We start from the raw sequence: 21,954 nt of genomic DNA, 5'->3' as shown, positions 1-21,954 counted from the left end.
ACAGAAATTAAACTCAAGAAAACAGATGAAGAAATCATATTAAGCACAAGAGAGTGGCATGAAAGAGTGTGTATATGTAAGTTTGTGTGTATGTGTGTGCATATGTGTCTATACACACACATACAAATGCATGTTTCCATAAAACATGTCTCCAAAGAATATCTGGTCACTTGAAAGAAAATTTCTACTTGTGACATTCCTAACAGCACAGACTGATCCCATTTGTCAAGTTGGCTTAGCCTACTGGAGAGATCTCATCAAGTCAAAAGTGAGCCATGTTCTAAAGATTAAATTCTTCTTTTATTTCTCTCAGTATTAAAGATCAAGTGTCACTTTACAGTGGTGTAGAGCCTGAGAATTTCCACAGAACGCTGTGTGTGGAAAAGAGATAAGAAATGTTTTTTCTTAGTGGAAATGGATATTTCTGTAACTTAGAAATATGCTAAATTATTTTAAAAAAAAAAAAACAAAAAAAACAAAACAAAAAACCCAAAAAAACCCACCCACAAACAAACCAAACCACAACCAGAAAAATAACCATAACCATGGAATATTGCCATACTTGAATGACAACTTAAAGCTGAGAAGAATTTCTGCTCCTTGGATACAAAACAGACTAACCGGTTTAACTTCTACTTAGATCAAAAGATAGCTATTGTGAGGTTCTCCATTTTAAGTTGGTATAAGTAAAACCAGTAAGATCGCTTTTTTCTTTTCTATATTTTTAAATATATATTTTTCTTTTACTTGTTCTTCGGAGAATATGCCAATAGATACATTCAAAGCCAAAAACTACTGATAAAAAAATAACTCGCATATTCCTGAATGTTTAATTACTATCTTTGTTTTCAATATTCAGCTTTTCTTGAAGAACAAATGATTATTTTCTAATGTCCATGATAACAAAAAGGTTTTGCTTAACCTCTCAAAACATAAAGCTCATCTTTGATTTGATTGTGATTGATTTTATTTAGTGTTCTCTCACCTGAAGTTATACAGCTTTGCTTTTAATATAGCCTTCACACTTTCAAAGAGCTAGGGAAGCTGACTGACCTCCAGCCCCCTGCCTTCAGCATGTTCGTGGATACATTTGTGAAGACTCTATTCCATTTCTCCAAACTTTTTCTGTTGTGAGTAGTAGGCTCGTATTTCAGGGTAGCACAGACTATTCATCCCTTTCTACAAAGATTTATTCTTACTGTGGATATTTTTTGCTGCTTATTCCCTGCTGGAAGCCTGAAACAAAAGCAACATGTGAACCTCCCATTTTGTGGTCTGGCTGAACTCTTGGATAAAAAGGGCAAGTACTGTGTAGAAGTATCATACTCTGGGCAATTGCTTATCAGGTTGTGGTAAAATTCACCTGGAAAATCATTACCTTTTTTGACCTCCAGTACCGGACCATCAGGGAAGAAATTAAAGACTTTCCGAGTCCTCCTTCAAATTTAGATTATTAATGTTCACATTTGGGGCAGTAGAATCCTTACTGTTATTTCTAGCATAAAAACTAGTATAGTTTCTGTATACAAAGAACACAGAAATAATAATAGAATAAACTAGTATACATATCGACTGCTTCCCAGATTGCCAGTCAATCTCAAATTGAATTGAAAATTAAGAAAAGGCCGGGTGTGAAAAAGCTCAACTCCTTTTGCTAGTATGCCGATGTGGTAACGATCAAGGTATGCCAGATTTTATTTTGTGTTTTGACAGAATGAGATGAATGGTTGCCTTGGCCTGGATACATAGGAAAACTACTCAAACCTTTTCGACTCATGGTTAAAATACTTTAGGACAAATGCAGGCAATAGAAGAAAGGAAGTGATTCATCACGTGATAGTAATTTCAATTAACAGCCTAAATATTGAGCAGAAAATAAATCCAGAACAGGTTTTATCCCAACTTTTAAGGAAATCCGTGACTATTAAGGTACCTGTTGCTTATTGGATTGCTGACGTAGGTGGCTAGGTTTTAGTTGTCTCTTCATCTGCTGAAAGACTCAAGTGCAGCTAATTCTACTCTGGAAGTCTCTTTGCGATCAACAGAACACCTAAAAAGACAGCAGAAATAGGCAAAATAAGGTAATATTTAAATTAATAAAGTTGAAACTTTTTTTTTAATAGGGTTTTTTCCTCCTCTTTTCTTTCTATGCAGGTTCTCATTTACATACTTGTTTTACACTGGGTGAGTGGCAGAACAGTAAAAACAGTTTCTGGCCCAAATGAAGCTATATGGAGGGGTAAACCTTTTTTGAAGACTTTATTGTTTACTACTGAACTGTTTCATGCTTCTCTAATCATTATATTTCATATATGCTAGGAGAAGAGCCTTCAAGACTTGAGGTGTGGGGTTTTTGTGTTTTTGTTTTTTTTTTTTTTTCATTTGGTTGGTTTTTTTTAGATAAAGATGGTCTAAAACTTTCTGGGCAATCGGGCTGAAAAATGTTATTTGTGCAGGCTAAAAGTAATATTATGTAAGATGACAGTAATTACACTTGACTGCTGTGTAGCTCCTAGGGTGGTCAGTGGTTCTGTGAGATTTTTATTTTATCTTGTCTTGTCTGTAGTCTACAAAAATTCTTTTGAGGTTCCTATTGTAGCAGAACTTGCGGATAACCTAAGGTTATATTTCAGCTCAGTTAAGAGTCTTACAACTTATAAAGAGAAAACTCTTTCAATCTTTGATGCATTTCAAGTTGGGTTTTGGTTTTTGGTTTTTATTATTTACTAAAATGGGAGCTGTAAAGAACTGGGATCTTATCCTCTGAAAAGCACTTAGCCCAGGGATAAGGAATTCAAACTGTTCAGGAACAGAAGCTTCAAGAAACTGAATCTGAACAAAACTGTGTTCTTCTGACTTCCAGCTTTAGAAGTTGGCATTTGTAATGCATGCATCTTTCTTCAAAGGTCCATGCTCCCTGCTGATCCTGTGTTTGTTTATTTGAATGATTGGAATTGCAATAATTATTGATTTCTGCATGTAACGGTGTTGGGTTTTTTTGTCACCCGGGGTAGGTTATGACAAAACCTCTTGGTTGAATAGATGTGTCTTAGCGCTTTAGCTTAGGAAGAGCTAAATAGTCCCAATGCCAGCACAGTGCAGGCTGGTATAATCTATCTGTTGCAGCGTGTCGCTGTGTGGGAGATTAGCTCACATCCACCAAGTAGAGTTTATCACTTCAGGCAGGGCAGTGCATTACACTGTTTCTATTCCAGCGTTCGCTTCTGTAGTGCTGTCTTGGGGAACTGTGCAGCATGTTTCCTTGTGGTTGTAGGAAAACCATAAGCATGGAGCATGTATCTCCTTTGTCGCCGTACATGCATCTTCAGTATAATAAAAGCTTCTCAAAAAAAGATGTCATCTCGTAGTCTGTGGAAGAAAGTAGTATCCAATACTAATTCTACTCCTTCAGCAGTTCCCCCGATGCCATTGGCAAATTTGCCAGCTTTTGACTCAACTTCTACTACTGTAAAACTAAAATGCTGCAACGGGCCTTGAGGATTAAGGGAAATGTGAGAGTTAGTTAGATGGATGCTATTTTGTTTGAATGCAAATCAAGTGTCCATCAGTACTTCTTATTTGACAATCACTGTAGCACTGAAAATGCAAGTTAAAATGTTGTGTTTCCTTTTCTGGCAAGGTTGATCTGCAGTTGCAAGAAGCAGCTTTGAAAATGAGACAGCTTTAAAAAGAAACCTGAATAGAGATCACATTTATCTGAATTAAATACTTACTGTGGCACTACTTTGTGCCATTTGGTGAGCATGCACACTCGAAATTTTTCACATCGCGTACAAAAGAGGCATCTATTAACAGAGCAGTTGGAAAGAGCATCTTTCCAAGTAACTGGATGCTGCTAGTACTACCAGGTGTTGACTTACTGGAAGACCCGAGGGGTCTTTTATTTTGCCATCTCAGTCTTGTTTAGCTTTATGCTTCTATTCCCTGTGTGTGCTTGCAGTCAGGTAGCAGCTTAGATTCTGAATCGTGAATTCTGATGTAGAGAAACTAAAAGGTTAATGTTTTGGGGAAAAAAAAATCAAGAAGTATAATCCTATCATCTAAATATGAATTCTACCCAGAGAGGAAATTTCATGACACTAAGTGACAAATTGCTGAAAATGATCAAACTGCTGATGCAACTTGTTGGCTTGTAATAGTATAAGTCATTAACTTCTAAAACTAAACTGTAATGTGTCTTTATTTTTCAAATATTCCAAAATTGCCATTAAGATCTGCCATTATGTTTATTTTCAGAAGAAAAAGACACATTATGGCTATTCATAAAGTTTATAAGTGAATGCAAGTTGAGATAGATAGATATAGATAAATATATAATACACACACGCACATATATGTGTGTATATATATACACATATAGACTAGTGCTAAATTTCACATGTGCGGGGTTTTTTCTGCCTAGAAATTTAGATATAGAAGGATCTGTAGGTTTCAGTCACTAATCTGAGAAACTAGGACGTCATACTCAGTAGAGAAGGTAGCTGCAATCTGAGCTTTTATACCTTTGAAGATTCTGGGCATGTTTTGTCCATATAGATGAGCTTTATGCTGGACATCTGATGTGCACATGTGGAAAACATGACAAGATTGGAATTAATTGGATGTCATGTATGGGCTTTTGGTACATGTGCAGATCCAAGTGTACAACCTTTATACAGTAAAGCCAGTATTCCCAAATCAGTTGGATACTGTACACATACAAGTCTATCAGTGCAACACAAACACCGTCAGGCCAGCAGTCCCAGATTGAGCATTGAATTCACTGCACATGGAGCACGTACAACCTGCTTGAGAAATGCTTGGCACCATTCTATAGCCATACACCTCTGGAATTCTTTTTCCTGCTCACGTCTTTCACACTGAAGTCACCTGGATAAAGCAAGGCTTAAGCTTCCACCTTTCTTTCTTTCTTTACAGAAAGAAGACTGTTCCACAGTACCTGGGTCCTGGGTAAGAACTCTAGGCAAGACAGAGTCTTATCTCTTTTAAACCCCGTAGGTTTCTGCTGTGGAATTGTCCTTTGGATTAGAAAAACCTTCTTTTCATTATGTGTATTTTTTTTTTATCTGGGTCTTCTGGTTCTTGTCAACAGCTTTTGGCCATCTTTTACATGTGTGAAAAATTAAGTCTTCCTTTGCTTATTCTTCTAAGAAAATGGTCTAATTTTAATTTCTGATTGGACATGTATATTTTGCATTTCCTTCCTTGTTGAGGATCGTGGAAACTTGCTGTGGCTTGTGTTTGATAAAGCCCTTTCTGATCTAGAGAAAGGCTTTAAACTTCTTGCTAGGGGAAAGGCAGGAATCTAATTAAACTAATCTGAGAGCATCTTAAAAGTCTAAATGAAAAATATCTCTGTTTATCTAAAATAATTACTGAAGCATATAAATTCTCAGGCTTTGTTTTGTGTTTTGCTTGTTTGTTTTTTAAACCAAATAAATTCAAAGTATGTAATTTGCTCTGGATAAATATCTCTTGTTTGTTCATAATACACTGTTTCTGTGAAAACTTGGATATTTTGGTGATTCTTAGGTAACAACACAATAGCAAAAATCAGGTTGTTTGAAATGCCATGTCTCAAGGACAGCAGAAAAATTGTTTCTTAGGGCCTAGGATAAAAAGTCACTGTAATTCATCAATAGAATCTTTTTTTGTTGTTGTCTGAATTGCTCAATCAACTCACTTGATTTCCCGTTTTTTTAACCTTTAAAAAATACTTATTCTCGTGAAAGAAATTTCATGGTCTACAGGGTAATTTCTCTTGTAAACAGTGAATTCTAGATTTTTCCTGTAGTTCAGGTTGAATTTCAGGATTCAAGGATTACCTCTTTTTCTTGTGAAAAGTTGGATCCAATCTCCTGAATAAATGAGTTTTTAAAACAGTGAACTGTTCTGAGATCAGCCGTGATTTAGGCAAATCGCTTCAGAACTTTTAAATATAGTGTCTAATCCTGTTGGCTTCAGTTTGTGGCAGGAAAGAATTTTCCAATTTAGATAGTATTGGGAAGCTCTATCTGTCAGAAAACCCTTGGTGGAGTGTTCTTACAGTGTAAAATGGGAGCAGAGGTGAGTTACAGTCTGGGGAACCTGGATTTGTTCTCAAGTAACTGAAAACTGGTGTGCAGCCTTAATAATACTAGGAACACACATTTCCTTTGATAACATTGCCTTTTGAAGAATTGATAGGCCTTATTATTGTATTTACAGGTGACTGGTAGGGGGATAAGAGCAGATGAAACAAAGGGGTAATAAAATATTCTCTTTCTGCTTTATAATGAAGTTCTTCAACAAAATTGTTGCTGCTACAAAGTATTGAGCTATTAGTGGAAACTGCGTGCCTTGAAGCACCATGAGTAGTCTGTAATGGAAATGTCTTTTTCAGCCTCTTTTGCTTGTTATAATAATGTTTGTTAATATGTCTGCTGTGTTCATTCCTTCACTATTCATTGAAAAAAACCCACATTTTTTGATGTTCCTTTCTTTCTTTTACATTTCTCTTCAAAATTTGGGAGGGAGGCCTAGTTGTAATCCATAACTTCTGGTTCAAACTCCCATTCCAGAAAGTTCAAACAATGTAGAGGATTGTAAGTTTTGATAAAGGTGCTTCAAAATCAAACATTATTTGGTTTAAATGTAGTAGCTGCTGTTTTACCTCTGGGATTGCTTTAGGACAGCTGGGAAACTCTTAAGATAAACACAAAATTGAAATTTTAAGTTTGAAAACCAATTCTGTGCAGAAAAAGTTTTTTAAGTATTAATGAGCATATATTTTATTAATAGTCCCCAGCTGGAAGTTACAACTTCATTTTCCAGAAAGAAAAATGACTTTTAAATGTTTCATGTGTCAAAGGATGAGATGAAAAACATCATCTTCCTGAAACAAATCAAGGCAATTAGTATATCAGGTACTGTATGTTTATTTGTAGGCTTCTTTACAAGACCTGTAAAATCTGAATACTTGAAAGATTTCCTATGAAGTAAGCAGTCTTATCCATGAAGCTTATGTTTTTATAAAAGGGAACAAAAAGGGACTAAGTAACTTTTGCTGCAACCACTTGGGAAGCCTGTTGCATGACAAACTTAATTCAACTAAATGCTTGAAGTTCTGACCAATGTTCCGATTTTGAAGAGGAAAAAAAAAAAGTACTAAAAAGTAAAGGCATACAACTGGAAGATAATAAGTTCTTTATTAAAACATTTTGTGTTGTAAAGTCATGTCTGTTCTGTCTCCTGTTCAACTTTCCTGAATAAACACAAATGGCTATTTTTGTACTAGGTTGCTTCTTCTGGTACCTTTTGATAAAAGCACGTACCCATTAAATTTAGTACCATTTGTTACTTGTATTTATTTAAAAACGTAGGAATTATTGTGCTATTTAAGGTTAATGGTTCCTCTACTCTGTCTGCAACAGGCAGGATCAGATGCTTCAGAGAAAGATATGAAAAAAGGGGAAACTGTCAAATACAGAATAACTATTCAAGACAGGAAGCTTTTCTAATGTTATTCACTCACAGTCTGTCACTTGGCAGAGGAGTTTCAAATTTTGGGTGGAATGAAAGTTCTCCCTTAGTTTTGTCTGTCTGCTTTTCCTTCCCAAGCATGCTGGCTGGAGAAAAGCATAATTACTCTGTTCTGAGATCAGCTGTTTTCAAGAAGTGCACATTTGTTATGTTCTGCATTCCTAATCTGTATCGTATCATTAAGGTGTATATTGAAACTCAGTGGTCAGTAGCACGTTAGTCTGTTATGCACAGTGCATCCCTTTGAAGAAACACTTAGCATATTTTCAGTTGATAGAATTAAAGTAGTGCAGTGCCCTTCCCACCAATATGTCTGCATATCCATGTGTACACAAATGCTTGCAGTACTTGTGCTCAGTGGTTGGTTGTTTTCTTGGTCAGAGTATGTGGGGGGAGGGAGGGGTTGCTGCTGATTTCCAGTTTTGCCAAATATAATCACAGTCTAAAACATGCTCATACAGATGAAGGTAGTTTCATACTGAAGCAAGTAATTTTCCTAAGCTATCTTCTTCCACTGTAAGATGCACCTAGCCAAAATGATACCTCTGTTTTTAAAGGTTTGTCATAACTGGCTTCTATCTGAACATCTGGAATACCAATATTCTTAATCTATTTTTTTTATATATATAGTGATGGATGTTACCTGTCTTGTGCTTATTATGTATTTATTTTCGTTCAAAGGATGACTTTGAGGTGAAGTCTGAGGAGCGCGCCAGTGTCATCCAACAACTTGAGCAAACTATTGAGGATCTGAGAACCAAAATTGCAGAACTAGAGAAACAGTTCCCTGCTGCAGAGGTACAGACTGCTGGGAGGGAGCAGGAAAATGAACACACACATGCAGTCTGTGGGGAACTCAGCGGTGTGACTCTTCAAAAGAACGGAGAGGATACTGTACCTAGGACTGTGTCACAAGCAAGATCTGTACAAACATCACCAACGGAGGATTATTTAACACACACAATGCCTTCAGCCAATGCACTGCCACAGCCACCCCCACCACCGCACTTAGAAGGGGGCAAAAGTGAAGGGCAAACTCAGAAATTGCCAGCTCTAGAACTACAGCCCACGTTCTGTTCTGAAATTTCCTTAATTCTGTCACCGAAGCTAATCTCGGTGCCGCTGGATGCAAGCCAATCAGTACAGAGTACAACGCAATCACCTCTTCCAGGACCCAAAGTTAATTTGTCCCTTGCATTTGAAGGAGAGACTGAAATGCCAGATTCCCATCAGCTTCTAAGTACTGTAGATGTGACTTGTAGTGAACGTCCTCCTTCTTTGACCCCGGAGCCCACATGTAGCATTCCCCCATCATTGCCAGCCACAGAACCAGTTGCTCCCCTGTCTGGAGCACATGGCCCTTCCCTTTCCACTCACATGTCCATGGCAGGAGTACCACCCCCACCACCCCTACCCAGCTCAGGACTCCCTCCTTCTGCTGGCTCCGCAGTGCCACACCTGGACCACTCTTCGCCAGGCATGCCACCACCCCCTCCTCCTCCTCCTCCACCTTTGCCAAGCGGGGAGATACGGATGCTGCCTCCAGCCCCTCCTCTCCCATGTGCTGCAGTACCACCACCACCTCTACCACCACCTTTGCCTGGAGCAGGAGTCCCACCCCTTTTGCCCAGTTGGGGCATCCCGCCTCCCCCTCCACCACCACCACCTTTACCTGGAACTGGTGTCCCTCCCCCACCTCCTCCTCTGCCTGGCCTGGGAATTCCACCCCCACCTCCAGCACCACCTCTGCCTGGAGCAGGACTGCCACCACCGCCACCACCTCTGCCCGGAGGGGGCATCCCGCCCCCGCCGCCTCCTCCTCCACCACCTCTGCCTGGTGCTGGTATCCCCCCTCCACCACCTCTGCCTGGTGCAGGTGTCCCCCCTCCACCCCCTCCACCACCTCTGCCTGGTGCAGGTGTCCCCCCTCCACCACCTCTGCCTGGTGCTGGTGTCCCCCCTCCACCTCCTCCACCACCTCTGCCTGGTGCTGGTGTCCCCCCTCCACCTCCTCCACCACCTCTGCCTGGTGCTGGTGTCCCCCCTCCACCACCTCTGCCTGGTGCTGGTGTCCCTCCACTACCCCCTCCTTTGCCTGGGTTGGGGATGCCACCTCCAGCCCCACCACCTTTGCCTGGAGAAGCACCACCACTTCCAGTGCCAGCCCAGGGCAGCACCCACCCAGCAGTCCCGCAAGTCGGTGGGTTTCTTCCTCCTCCGTTACCATCTGGTTTATTTGCAATGGGGATGAATCAGGAGAAAGGAAGCAGGAAACATGTTATAGAGCCCTCTCGGCCAATGAAGCCTCTTTACTGGACAAGAATTCAGCTCCACAGTAAAAGGTAAGTCATAGGGTTGTGAAGAGAGCGGTATTTTCACTTTATGGCTGTCCTGATAGTGTCGTATGTTATGAGCAAAAGTCTTTATTTACTGCTAGGCAGGTCTTTGAGACAACTTTATTGCAAACAGGATTTTATTTATAGTTGGATATGTAAATGGGGTGCCCATTTTATTTAAAGCACACAAACTCTGAGTAGTTATTTGCACGTGAAAGGTCTTTGAGGGTAATGTTTTCAGCTGTCCTTTGGGGTTACATACCACACACTGATCAGAGATCTAGGGGTGACTGCGTGCCACTAAACGTTCTGTGAGATGCTTTTTAAGATGTCGCATTTGTGCTTCCCCTCAACTTTAAAGATATCATTGGTCTCTCTCTGGATGCTTGCAAGTTTTGGTAGTGTCTTCCTTCTGGATGAATGTGTGCTGAATGCATTTTATCCTCCTCTTTCCTTTCTTCAGTGACCTAGAAATCCTTTTTTTTTTTTTTTTTTTCCCCCCCCTCCCCTTTCCACCTTGTACACTCAGCAGGCAGATTAAAACTGCAATTTATTTGCATGGCAGCATAAAGCTATTCTGGTAGCCCTTACTTTGATATGACCTTGCTGTACTTTTTTCAGTTGTGGATCCTTTTTGTTTGTTTGTAAAGTATCATTCTTGGTCACAAAAATAAGTTTCCTTATTAATGTTTTCTTTATGTCTTGGAGTACTGATTGTAAAACTCTTCTGCTGTTATTTAATGATAAATTTCTTCTTTCTTTTGAAGTTCTTGCCACTGTCACACAGGTGGTCTGCAGATAACTACCTATTTATGCTTCTCTTTGTGTCCATGTCTGTATGTTTTATAGCCTATATACAGCCTATTTATATTCCTGTGTATGTAAAGGGTGTGACTATAAATGAGCCTGACCATTATTGTGTGTGAACAAAGAGGCAAACAAAGAAGTATGGGGGAGAATCAACAGTGTATCTTATCAGAACGCTGCTAGTAGAAGTTAGGCAACAACTTTTAAATTACTGCTATTTTATTTTCTTCATTCCTCCATTTATGACCTTATTTAGTTTGACGTTGCCCTACATAGGTCTTTTGCTTAACTTTAGAGATTCTAGTGCTTCACTTGTGTGGGAAAAAATTGAAGAGCCTTCCATAGATTATCATGAGTTTGAAGAACTGTTTTCTAAAACAGCTGTTAAAGAGAGGAAGAAACCCATTTCGGACACCATTACAAAAACAAAGACTAAACAAGTGAGTACTCATTTAATTTCAGATTTTTTTTCTAGGCTGGTTTTTACATAAAGACAGATTTTTGCATGCAGCTGAGATTAATTTTGCCTGGTGTGAAATTGTTACTCTATGTATATATATATATACACATCGCATAGAAACATAAGAAAAGAAGAGAACGTAGGGTGGGTTTCAAAGCTATATGTCTTAAAGACTGAAAATTTCTTTTTTAATAAATTACTTTTCAAGTGTGTATTTTCTTTAAAAAAATCTTTGCTTTATCCATTTAATTAACAAAAATAAAACTAAAATAATTAGGTGCATATATGATGCTTTGAAATTGACTGCACGTGTGTAATGAGTGGTATATAAATTATTCTGACTAATTTTATAAATTAAATAATGAGTTGCATATGAACTATTATGACTTCAGAGAAAAATTATGTGTAAGAATCTAAGTCCTAATATTATACCAGTCATAACAGTTGTTTGTGTTGTGTTTATATATATATACTGAACATGAAGTTTATGCATACAATAAATGACAAGTACAGTTGGGAAAATCCAACATTAACCAAACTGGTTTCTTGAAATGGAATGGTGTACAATAAAATTAGGAAGCATCTTTTAAATATAGGAGTTTAAACCCTGGGGTAAGAGAATTGAATCTGGATATTTACGTGACTAGACAGCTGTAATTGTCTTGGTATCTGTGTAAAAATCAAATTGTGGTGGTATGATCATTAATTTGCAATTAAACTCTCAGGCTGTAGAGGAGGACGTTCTTATCTAGAATCCTAAACAGCAGTTAAAGTTCTTTTGTTGTGTGTTCATTCCTGTTCTCAGTTCAAGACTAGGCTGCTCTTTGTATCATCTTTTAACATACAGGTTAATGCTATACAGGATTTTTTTTTTTCCACATTGGATGTATAGTAAGACTCTTCAAAGTCTCCATGCAGTAGATCTTATGTTTGGGTACGACCTTTCCACCTAGTAGTTCTGGAGATCTTGCCCCCACAGACACACTTTGGTCAGCAATATAAACATGCAGTTGCTTTTTACTGTGCTGGCAACCTGCTGCAGGCAACAGAACTGGTAATGAAGTTAAGATGATCATGCCAGGGAGTTGGATAAAACCTTTATCTGGATGGATGGGAAGGATAGTTCAGCCACGCTCGTGTAGCTGTTCCTCACGTACCTGTGCGCTGTACTAGCTGGGATGGGAGAAAAGGTAACGGTGCTGCTGCTACCTTGTCCTGCAATAAGTTGCCAAAGTGAGAACACCTTTGCTCTTCTTCCCTCCTTCTAGACAAAGCGTCTTTTAATGGTTACTCTTAACTAAATTAGTATGATAGCTCTTTAAGTAAAAAAGGAGTGCAAAGGTATACCTGATGCTTTGCCTATGAACTGTTGGTCCATTCACATTTCATGAGGTTCAGTGATGGCAAATCTCTAAACAGAGTACAAATGGCAACTGTTTAATTCTGTAACATAAACAGTGGTTAAAAACAGACAGTGATCATGAATAAACATTAGATGTGGATTTTAATACTAAGAGTATTTATTTTTCTTGCAGTGACAAAAATTTAGATATATTGTCAATAAATAAATAAAATATTAACTTCTTTGAAAAGAACAAGTTGTTTATGACAGAAATTTCCACACAGAAGTTCAAGGCAATCTAAGTAGGTCCCATCGTCTAGAATGAACATTCCTGTGGGCCACCTAAATTGACAGAAGATAATCTGTGTGTTTCTCTTCCTCTAGTGATGAAACAAATGTACTGCTCTCCAAATTAGAGAGAAATTGCGTAATGGAGAAGTCTGATTTGTTGAACTGTAGTATCTGGGAGTAAAAGATCAACCAAATAGGTGATTGCAGGCATTCATTAGAACTACAATTAGAGCTATCATTTATTGCAGATGTCAAAGTTAAATGTTCATGTGTGCAACTCCAGTTTGGGCTTTTCATAGTACTGACATGATACAACTGAACTAGAACAGCTTCACAAATATATTCTACGTATGCCCGCTCAACAGTTTGGAATGCAGGCCTTCATTTTTGAAATTCTCTTCATGTATACCGCAGTAAACACTTGGATAATGAAGTCCATCCATGTTTAGCAGAAGAAGCCGTTATTTGGAGAAAGCATGGCTGTAATTCCACAAGTATGTTTTTATAGGAAGAACCAAGTGCTGTTTAAGTGGTTACTGACTTACATGGCTTCTAGGATAGTTACGGGCATTGTAAAGATCTTACAAATGGTGTTTCTGTAGTGAGTTTTACAGGGTCACGTTATGCAAAGCAGATGTGGTCTGTCACCTGTTGAGCTATGAAGGAGCGTTGTACAGAACAGAACCAGGACCCGCAAAGCTCTGCTGATTTCCAGAAACACTCTAGTCTGGCAATTGGTTTTCCTCCTTGCATTGATGTGCGGGTGTGCTGAGCGGATGTATTGCTTAGATGGATTGGATGTAAAATACTAGCTACACTGGAAATAGTAGTCAGGAAAAAATGCCCAGATAACTTTCGAATGCATAAAATATTTGGTACTCTATGTAAACATCTGATTTTAATAAAGTAATGTTTTTACTGTAAGCTGGAATAAAAATTTATTTACAGAGGAGGTCACATGGTGGAGGGGGGCATTCTAGCTAATCTGAAGAAAGATTTGATAGTTTTGGGATGTTTTAGTGAGTGAAAGGTTAATTATTTTGGAGTATGCTGCTGTTCTGCACACAGAGCTTTTTCTGCTATATGCCATAAAGTATATGCATGTGTTCGCTTGTGTATGTATATAGATATGCATGATATAATAATTCCTAAATGGTGACCCCTTTTTAGGTGGTAAAATTATCTATATTGTTGCGGTTGTTTTGGGTTTTTTGAGTTAATGATTGGGATAACTTCACCCTATCCAAGTATTGGTTCTAATTGTTTTTTCCTTGGCATGAGCATCTGCAAATAACTTAATACAAATCAATAATGCTTTAAAAAAATCTATATTAGATCTAGCACTGAATGAAGGCCACATTAAAAATCCATTCAGAACTTTAAAGAAAGAGGAAAAAATTACGTGTTAATATTTGTTTGAGAATGTAGCTGATTTTATTCTTACTGTCTCTCATTTGGCTATGGCAAAAGCTGTGATTTATTTTTCTCTGTTAATACATATATGTCAAATTCTCAGCTGCTGTAAATGTGTGCAGGCTCACTCAATGAGAATGCCTACTAAATCTTCAAAGAAAGTCCTTTATGGGCTATATTATAGGTGGGGCTGCCATTGCTACCTATTAAAGTGGTCTGGCTTTCATTATAAGTCCCTGTTATAACTTTGCCAAAATTTAGCTCTTTAGGCTGCAAGTTTTGTTGGGGTTGGTGGTTTTGTTTTGTTTTTTTTTTTCCCTCCACACTGGGTGTCTCCTTCATTTTGCCAGTGTTAAGAAAGAAAACAAAGTCTGGTTTTGCTCATGTCCACGTAGTTTCATAGACTTGAAATATGGAAATATTTTATCAGATACATGTCTTGTTAGTTGTGTAAAGGATTTCTTAAACTTTACCACTCTACAGGCTATGTCTCAGTTCCTGTTGCTCAGGAGAGACTTCAGGTATAATTCTGAAGATTTTTTTCTAACCTTGTACTGGCAGATTGGAAAACAGGGGCCAAGAGGAGAGAGGCAAAGGAAGATTAAGATTAATAACTGGGGAGGGAGTGAAGGATGGAGAAGATCTGACAGGTGGAAATATAGAGCATAATAGGTCTGATTCTGTGTCACCTTGTGTTCTGTCTAAAGTAATTTCTCTCAGAAACTTGTGAGCCCAGAGTATTCTTGACCTGGATGATCTTCTCAGCAAATAGTGGATCTCATCAAACCTACGGTGTTTGACCGAAGCGAAGCGTGAAAACTCACTCTTGGAATGTCTTGTTCAGCTGTGCCGTGTAGTTACAATAGTAGTTTTGGTTACATAGCTGGATGGTATTTTTCATAGGAACCCTTTCCATAGCTGGCGTGGACTGCGTGGAAGGACCACAGTTCATAATGATTACTTAGGAAATTAAGCTGTCACCTGAGTAAAAAATGCTTTTATCAGTTGTTGCAGCACTTAAAAAACATATAATTAGCGAGGCAGGAAGGAAATGGATAGTCTCATGATCAAGGCCACGTACTCAAGAATGACAGTAAATGCAATATTAAAAATGTACTTACATACGGTGTACATTGGCCAGTGTGCACTGAATGGGTTCAGTGGAAAAATGGTACATAATCAGAAAATCTTGATATCAATGCCGGCATAGTAAGTATACAGAAGGGGCTGAGCTGACTTACATAGATTGCTTTCCTAACTTTTGAACGGTCATCTTAGAAGCCTCACTGATAATCCTCTAACTGTATTTTTGGAAAATAATATGCACATAACTGCAATGAACTTTTTGAGAGCAGACCATGTGTTCATCATCTATTATGTAAAGGAAATAAAAATGTTGAAGATATTCTCATATGGAAAGTCCATGATTAATCTATTGACATTAAGATTTTGATCTTCCCCTTCCACCCCAGAAAATAAATAATAGGTTACTGAAGTTTCATTCTGTTTCAAAAGCCTTAGATGCAAACAAGATGTATCAATAAAACTGTTTAGTTAATGATTTCATGATTTTTGAATGTTTAAGTAGAACATAAAGAAGATGTGGTAATAGAATACCCCTAGAACTAAAATGCCACATAAAATAAGTATAAATTGGTAAATAAGGTAAATGCCATATTGAGTTAACAGATAAAAGTTTATTCGTGTTTATTCATTAACAAGGAATGACAAAAAGGGAAAAATAATTTTCTGAAAAGGAGAGTTTATTCCCTCTGCAGGCAGTGGAGGCACCGTCTTTCTGTAGGAGCTTTCTGTATCTACACTTATTGGTCTATTACCTGTGTTAACAGCACAACCATTTGCCGCGATTGTATGTGCTCTCCAGAGGTACAGTTGGGGTTCTGCTGCCCCAGCAGAGAGGAATTTTAGAGGACTTGACTGATGCATTGTTTTTATTTATACAAGCAAATAATTAATAATGTCAGGAAGTTATTTATGAAATTAAGTAATATCTCACTTATCTGGCTTGTAAGAATAATTTCTTTTATGAGAAGCTGTATGAATGCGATCTCTGTTTTTACCTCTCATTCTCTTTTTATATGGCTTATTGCATGTTTTGTTGTTATATTACTTGTTTTGTAACTGTATCTACAAAATTCTCTTTGTTGCAAACACATTTTTACCGGTCTGTATCTCTCTATCAAATATCTCTACTTGTTCAGGCTTCCCAGGTTGATGTCCTCTATTAACCATGTGCATTTCTCATGCTTGTTTCCTTCTTGCTTTCTTTTCTTCAGATCACGTATTTGCAAGGTTAAAAATAAACAAATGAGCTTGGCATCTGATAATCTTGCAAACTCATCTTGTGACTTAAGAGCTCTGGGGGTTTCTCTGTTTTGTTCGGTATCCTCACTAGCATTGAAAGGTTCTGCTGATGTAATGGCCTGTTTTAGATCTGTTGCTGCTTACGGATTCTGTGTGGGTGAGAAAGGTTATGTTCATTTCTTAACCAGTGTGTAGAGTGTCAGACAATGGCATCATTGTGTTTCTCTATGCTCTGGAAGACCTCTGCAGGGGAAGGTCTTACTGAAAGTTTGTTCAAATAAAGAGAAAAATAGGCTTTGGATTGGTGTGAGTGAACTGCAGCTCTTCTGTGAGACTGAAAGCTGCATATCTAAAAATCATAGCCCAGATCTTGAATCCCAGCAGAAAGATAGCTGCTCTACCTTGGGCTGTGTACAATTCTTGCTGTACCTGACACTGTTGAGTAGAGGCATCTTAGATACAGCCATCTTTTCACGCAGGTTGGCGATCTTGCATTTCCATAGCCAGTAGTTCTACACCTTTTCAAATACTTTCTTCTCCGTCTCTCCATGGTGCTTCTGACTCTCTCAGTGCAAGGCCTCAGTGCAGTGGACATGGCAGCATTGGATGGCATCAAGGGAAGAAGAAAGGAAAAAAATATGGAGATAGCAATACGCATGTCTTCTCCCATCTCTCTGTCCACATTGATTTTGCTAAGGTGGCAAGAAGCAATGCTTTTTTAGTACAGTAGTTTTTTAAATCTGACCAAGAAAACTCAGATTGTTTTATAATTAGATGTACGTATAGATTGAATGTTTTTCATCTAGAAATTAGTTAATTAGTTTAGTACAGTGGTCATGATGATTTAGTAAAAAGAAAATGTACTTGTTTGTATTTCTGTCAGATCCTAACTGACTTACAAGTTAAACAGATTTTTACTGTAAGCATGAAGATCAAGGTTTTAAGATTGTTATTTTTTTATTGTTATTGAAGTACAAAAATCCTCTAGATTTTGCAGATGTACTTATTTTGCAGATTTTTTTTTCCTTATGGCTGTATTTTATTACTTAGTGCTGACTTCAGTACATACAGCAAGAATGAAAAAGTTGTTATATTCATTTGGAGTAGATACTGTGAATGATGTCATACTTCTGACTGTAACTGTATGTCCCCCTTTAAAAGTGGGAACGATGAAGCTTTTACAGCATGGGTTTTTTGTTTGGTTTTTGTTGATATCTCCTGTTAGATATCATATTGGGTTATCACCTTTCTGTTCTGTGTTGGGGTTTTTTTTGGTTTTTTTTTTTTGGTTTGGGTTTTTTTTGCATTCATTATCTTTCCTTCCACCTCCCTCCTTCCATGTCTGTCTCCCTAATTTGATGTGTTAACTTTTTATAAAATAATTAAGACTGTTAATTTCAAAATTATTTGGGTATGCAATGTGTTTTGCAAGAGTTTGCAAAAAATGTGTGTCGTTGCATGCCTAACTTGAGTACATGGTGACAAGATTGTTCATAACAGTTGGGCTGATCACCTGTAAAAATCACCTGCTGAGTGCATTGCAGACCATGCATGAAAACTCTGGCTTTTATACAGACTTTCTAAGGAAATTTTAGCTTTTTGGGTTTGATGTTTTTTTTAAAGAGTTTATATTGTAGCATCTGCATTGCTAACCCACAGAGACATTTTGACAGTTACAAACATAAGATCTAAACATATAGAAACTAAACTTGCGGTACCCTTGTCCTTTAGCTGATGAAAGAAGGAATAACTACAATTGTGGTACATAACAACGAGCTAAACTCTGAAGGAGGAGCTTTAGGTATGCAAAAATAAAATCCTTGTGACCTATTTTTAAACTAAAGACTTTAAACTTTGCTATGTATCTCCACCTCCTAATCCAGGCCTTAAAATCAGAATATTGTTGTTATTTTTTAATAAGGGACATTTTACTGTTGTTCAGCATCCTGTTGAGGAACACAGTGCTTATCTAACTTATTACTGTGTATCTGAATCTAAGCAATTTAAGTGTTTTTTCATCTAATGTCATAAGTGAGGAATATTAACTGGGGTAGTAATCTCTTAGTAAAAGGTTACTTCTACAGTAATAGTTTTATGATATTCATTTAAAATAATACTATTATAGTGATAAGACAGCATAAAAGGGCATGAACTGTTTCTCATCCATATCGTTAAAAGCTTTATTTATGAAAGCACAGTAGGATAGTAGATAAAATGAATGAAAAGTAAATATTATGTTTAATCTTTACCCTCAAGCATAAAGTTACAGCATCCACGAGCTTGCAGACGCAGCTACTTGGCTGCACTAATTTGCATAACATGTCAACAATCTAGAAAGACATGACAAAGAGAATGTTGAAACCTTAAGTATCTCCTTATAGATTGTGAGAATCTTCAGTGGGGGAATAACCAGTTAGTTTGCAGAGGGGATTCGAGGTTTGATTAGGGTAGAAGCCGGAGAGGTGCTCAAAATTACACTTTATGATTGATGTTCTGTGGTAAAAGCTGAGTTGAGTTAAATCATTATGTGCCATCAGCACAGATATGCTGTTAGACAGCCGGCACTGAGTGTTGGTTTGGGGGTTTTCTTTTTATAAGGATTAAGTAGAAATGATTGATCTCCTCTTGTACCAAAATGTCCTACTACTTGAAGTACTACTTGAAGTACTACTTGAAGTAGTCCCCGTTTCCTCTCTCACAGTTGCCAGTACTAGCCAGAAGTCACCTCTGGATTTACTTAAAAAAACCAAACCAAACCAAACCAAACCAAAACACACACACACACACACACACACACACACACTGACTTGTAAGAGCATAGTATTATTCTATCTGTAAGAAGACAAGGATGTGAAAGGTATCATAGGTCCAGTTCTGCGATTGCCGATTTTACATTTGGAATACACACTTAAATCTGCTGAAAAGATTGTTGTCACAACACTTAGGGAGAAGATGACCACAGTGCTGCCCTGATCCTGTCTCTTAACATCTGTTTTGGAACTTTGGGGTTTCTGCATCCTCTCTGGAACAGTTACAAGCTGTAGGCCTTTCTACAGTGGAGTTTCCTGCATGTGACTTTTTGTAATGTATAGTAATTTTTCTTAACTGGTGAAAGCCTTGTGATAATTTTGCTTAATGCTGGCAGTCAAAATCAGAATCAGAGAGCGAGAGTCGTTGCAAAATTCCACGCATTAACTAAATATTATTCTGGGGAAAGGGAATCTTTGTATTTTTGCTTCAGGATTCTCATCAAACATGTGTCTTGCATTACCTTTCACTAAATATCTCTTTTGACTGTTTTTGCTTGTTTTAAACAATCAGGAACAAATTTGGCATGTAGTTTGTTTACTGCTTAACAATGAGGACCACTCAACAATTAGAAAGTTTGTCCTAGACTTCAGGCTGCAGATAATATCTCTAGCTTCCTTTTTATTTATTTTTTTAAAATTTGCTTAAAGCAGAGTTCCAGAATCCAAACTAAAAAGGAGCTGTATATTGTGTCTGAGGCTTTAGATCTTGTAGAGATTGGAGTTATCAACCTTTTGTTGTTCCGCCTTTAAATGGCGTCACTCGTCTGTAGCCTGTAGGCCCAGACTATGCAGCTGATTTATTTTATTGTTTTATTTTTAAATGTGGGAATAGCTTTAGGCACTTATGCTAATATTCATATTTTCTGAATTAGTGTTGTATTGTTACAGGCGTTCTATTGGAGGAAACTATAGTATTCATGCAATTGACTGAAATGGGAATGAAATGCATAATAAAGATTAGTATAAAAGTTGTCAGAGAACATACATTTTAAATAAAGCCAGACAAAACTGGTAGCTGCTACATAAAAACACTTTATCTGTTGCTCTTCTGCACCCATTCACCTGACAGTCATGCTCATTGGTATTCTTTCAATGCCATTTTCGTCCAGAATTTTGGCAGCAAAGACAACCTATTCTTCATGGGTGCAGTGCTTTTTCCCCTGTGATCACTGGAAAAATGTGGCGCCCCTGTCCATCAGCTCACTTTCAGAAAAAGCAGCTGCTTTTTCGTGCCAAGTTTTAGGCCAGATTCATTTTAGAGCACAGGACTTGAGGGATTTACTAGGCAGCTAAATCTGGTTCTATAGCGTTCATGGGAATCACGCCCCTTAAGAAATCATGTCCTAGCCTGCAGCATAACCATGTAGCTAATTTATTTGGTTCTTTTTTCTCTATTGTTGGTCCTCTTGCTGTGTTTGTAGACCTGATCTCAGTATCTCTCTGAGCTTCAAATTGCTGATGGGTGGTAGAAACAGTAATTACCAATTTGAAGGGAATATAGCAGTATATGGGTGCTGACGCCATTAAAAGTAGGAGAGTCCCAAGAACAGACTCCAACTTATCCTTGCTCTTTGGGCCTCCAAGAGAGGACAGTGTAGTTTGCTTCCTTTGGAAGGGTCAAGGTGTGGACCATTCCTTGATCCTAGCTGCGTTCACAGCTGAATGCATTTGTAACGTTGTTCTGGGGAAGATCATTTAACAAAGCTATTTCACTCTCTGTATTCTTTTTTTGTTTTGTCTTACTCTTAGCCAACATAGTAGCCTGCGTCAGTTTCATTTCTACTTCATTTTTCTAGAATATGAGTGACAAGAAAGGTACACATTTACTCCAGATGAGCTCTTGCCATTTTGTGTGGCTATTGTTATTTCTTTATAGGAATTTTGGAATGGGTTTGCATTCATTCTTAATTCACTTTTTTTTTGGTCAGCTTTGGGATAGTTTTCTTGTTCAAAATAAAGACAACAAAGGACTCCCTCCATATGTCGATGACAGCAGAAAGATTAAGTTATTCTATTATTGTGAGATGTTTCAGACTTGAGCAAAAGCAATAATGATGGGGGCTGGAATCAACAGTTTCCCCAACGTCTTCCGTACCAAATTAAGTCTTGTCAGCATTGTTGGAGTGGACAGCTTTAAGGACAAGTTTTTGAACTTTGTTATGTAACATACCGCATTGTTTCTTTGTGTTGCTCTGCCTTTTCTGGAAATACGCGTTGGTAGCAACATCAGTTAGAGTTTCTACTCTTTTTGAATAGCTGCAAAGAAGGAAATAGGTAATAGCTTCTTTTTGCAACAAGAAAATCTGGTATTATTTGTCCCAGCTTTATCTCAGTTCCAGGCTTAAATGAGATTATATTCCATTTATAAAACACTCTAGAGTGATTATAGCCTATTAGAAGGATAGTGCAGGGTATTGTAATTACGTTTTTCTGAATTACATTAGTTTTCCCTTTGAATTCAGAAAATCTAACTGTCATATCCTATTTCAGTCCATTTGACTTCAATTTTAAATTCTTAATAATATATTACATGGATTAGACAATTGCATAGGAATTTCTTGCTAATATTTGACAGATGACATCAATAGCTATGCCTTGAATTTAGGTCTTTAACCTTCTGAACAATAG

The 21,954-nt window shown here is 37.7% G+C and overlaps 1 protein-coding gene across 1 annotated transcript in view; it reads left to right on the top strand.

The window, feature by feature from the left end:
* The window catches only part of FMN2 (formin 2), a 177,298-nt gene that overhangs the window by 64,654 nt on the left and 90,690 nt on the right, over positions 1–21,954 (top strand). Inside the window, exons 7-8 of the mRNA XM_054197192.1 lie at positions 8,224–9,884; positions 10,981–11,125. Of these exons, the coding sequence (XP_054053167.1) occupies positions 8,224–9,884; positions 10,981–11,125 (1,806 nt within the window). The remainder of the gene's footprint in view (positions 1–8,223; positions 9,885–10,980; positions 11,126–21,954) is intronic.

Source organism: Rissa tridactyla, chromosome 3 (genome assembly GCF_028500815.1).
Source record: "Rissa tridactyla isolate bRisTri1 chromosome 3, bRisTri1.patW.cur.20221130, whole genome shotgun sequence".
Classification (NCBI taxonomy): Eukaryota; Metazoa; Chordata; class Aves; order Charadriiformes; family Laridae; genus Rissa; species Rissa tridactyla.
This window is presented reverse-complemented; position numbering and strand designations above follow the sequence as displayed.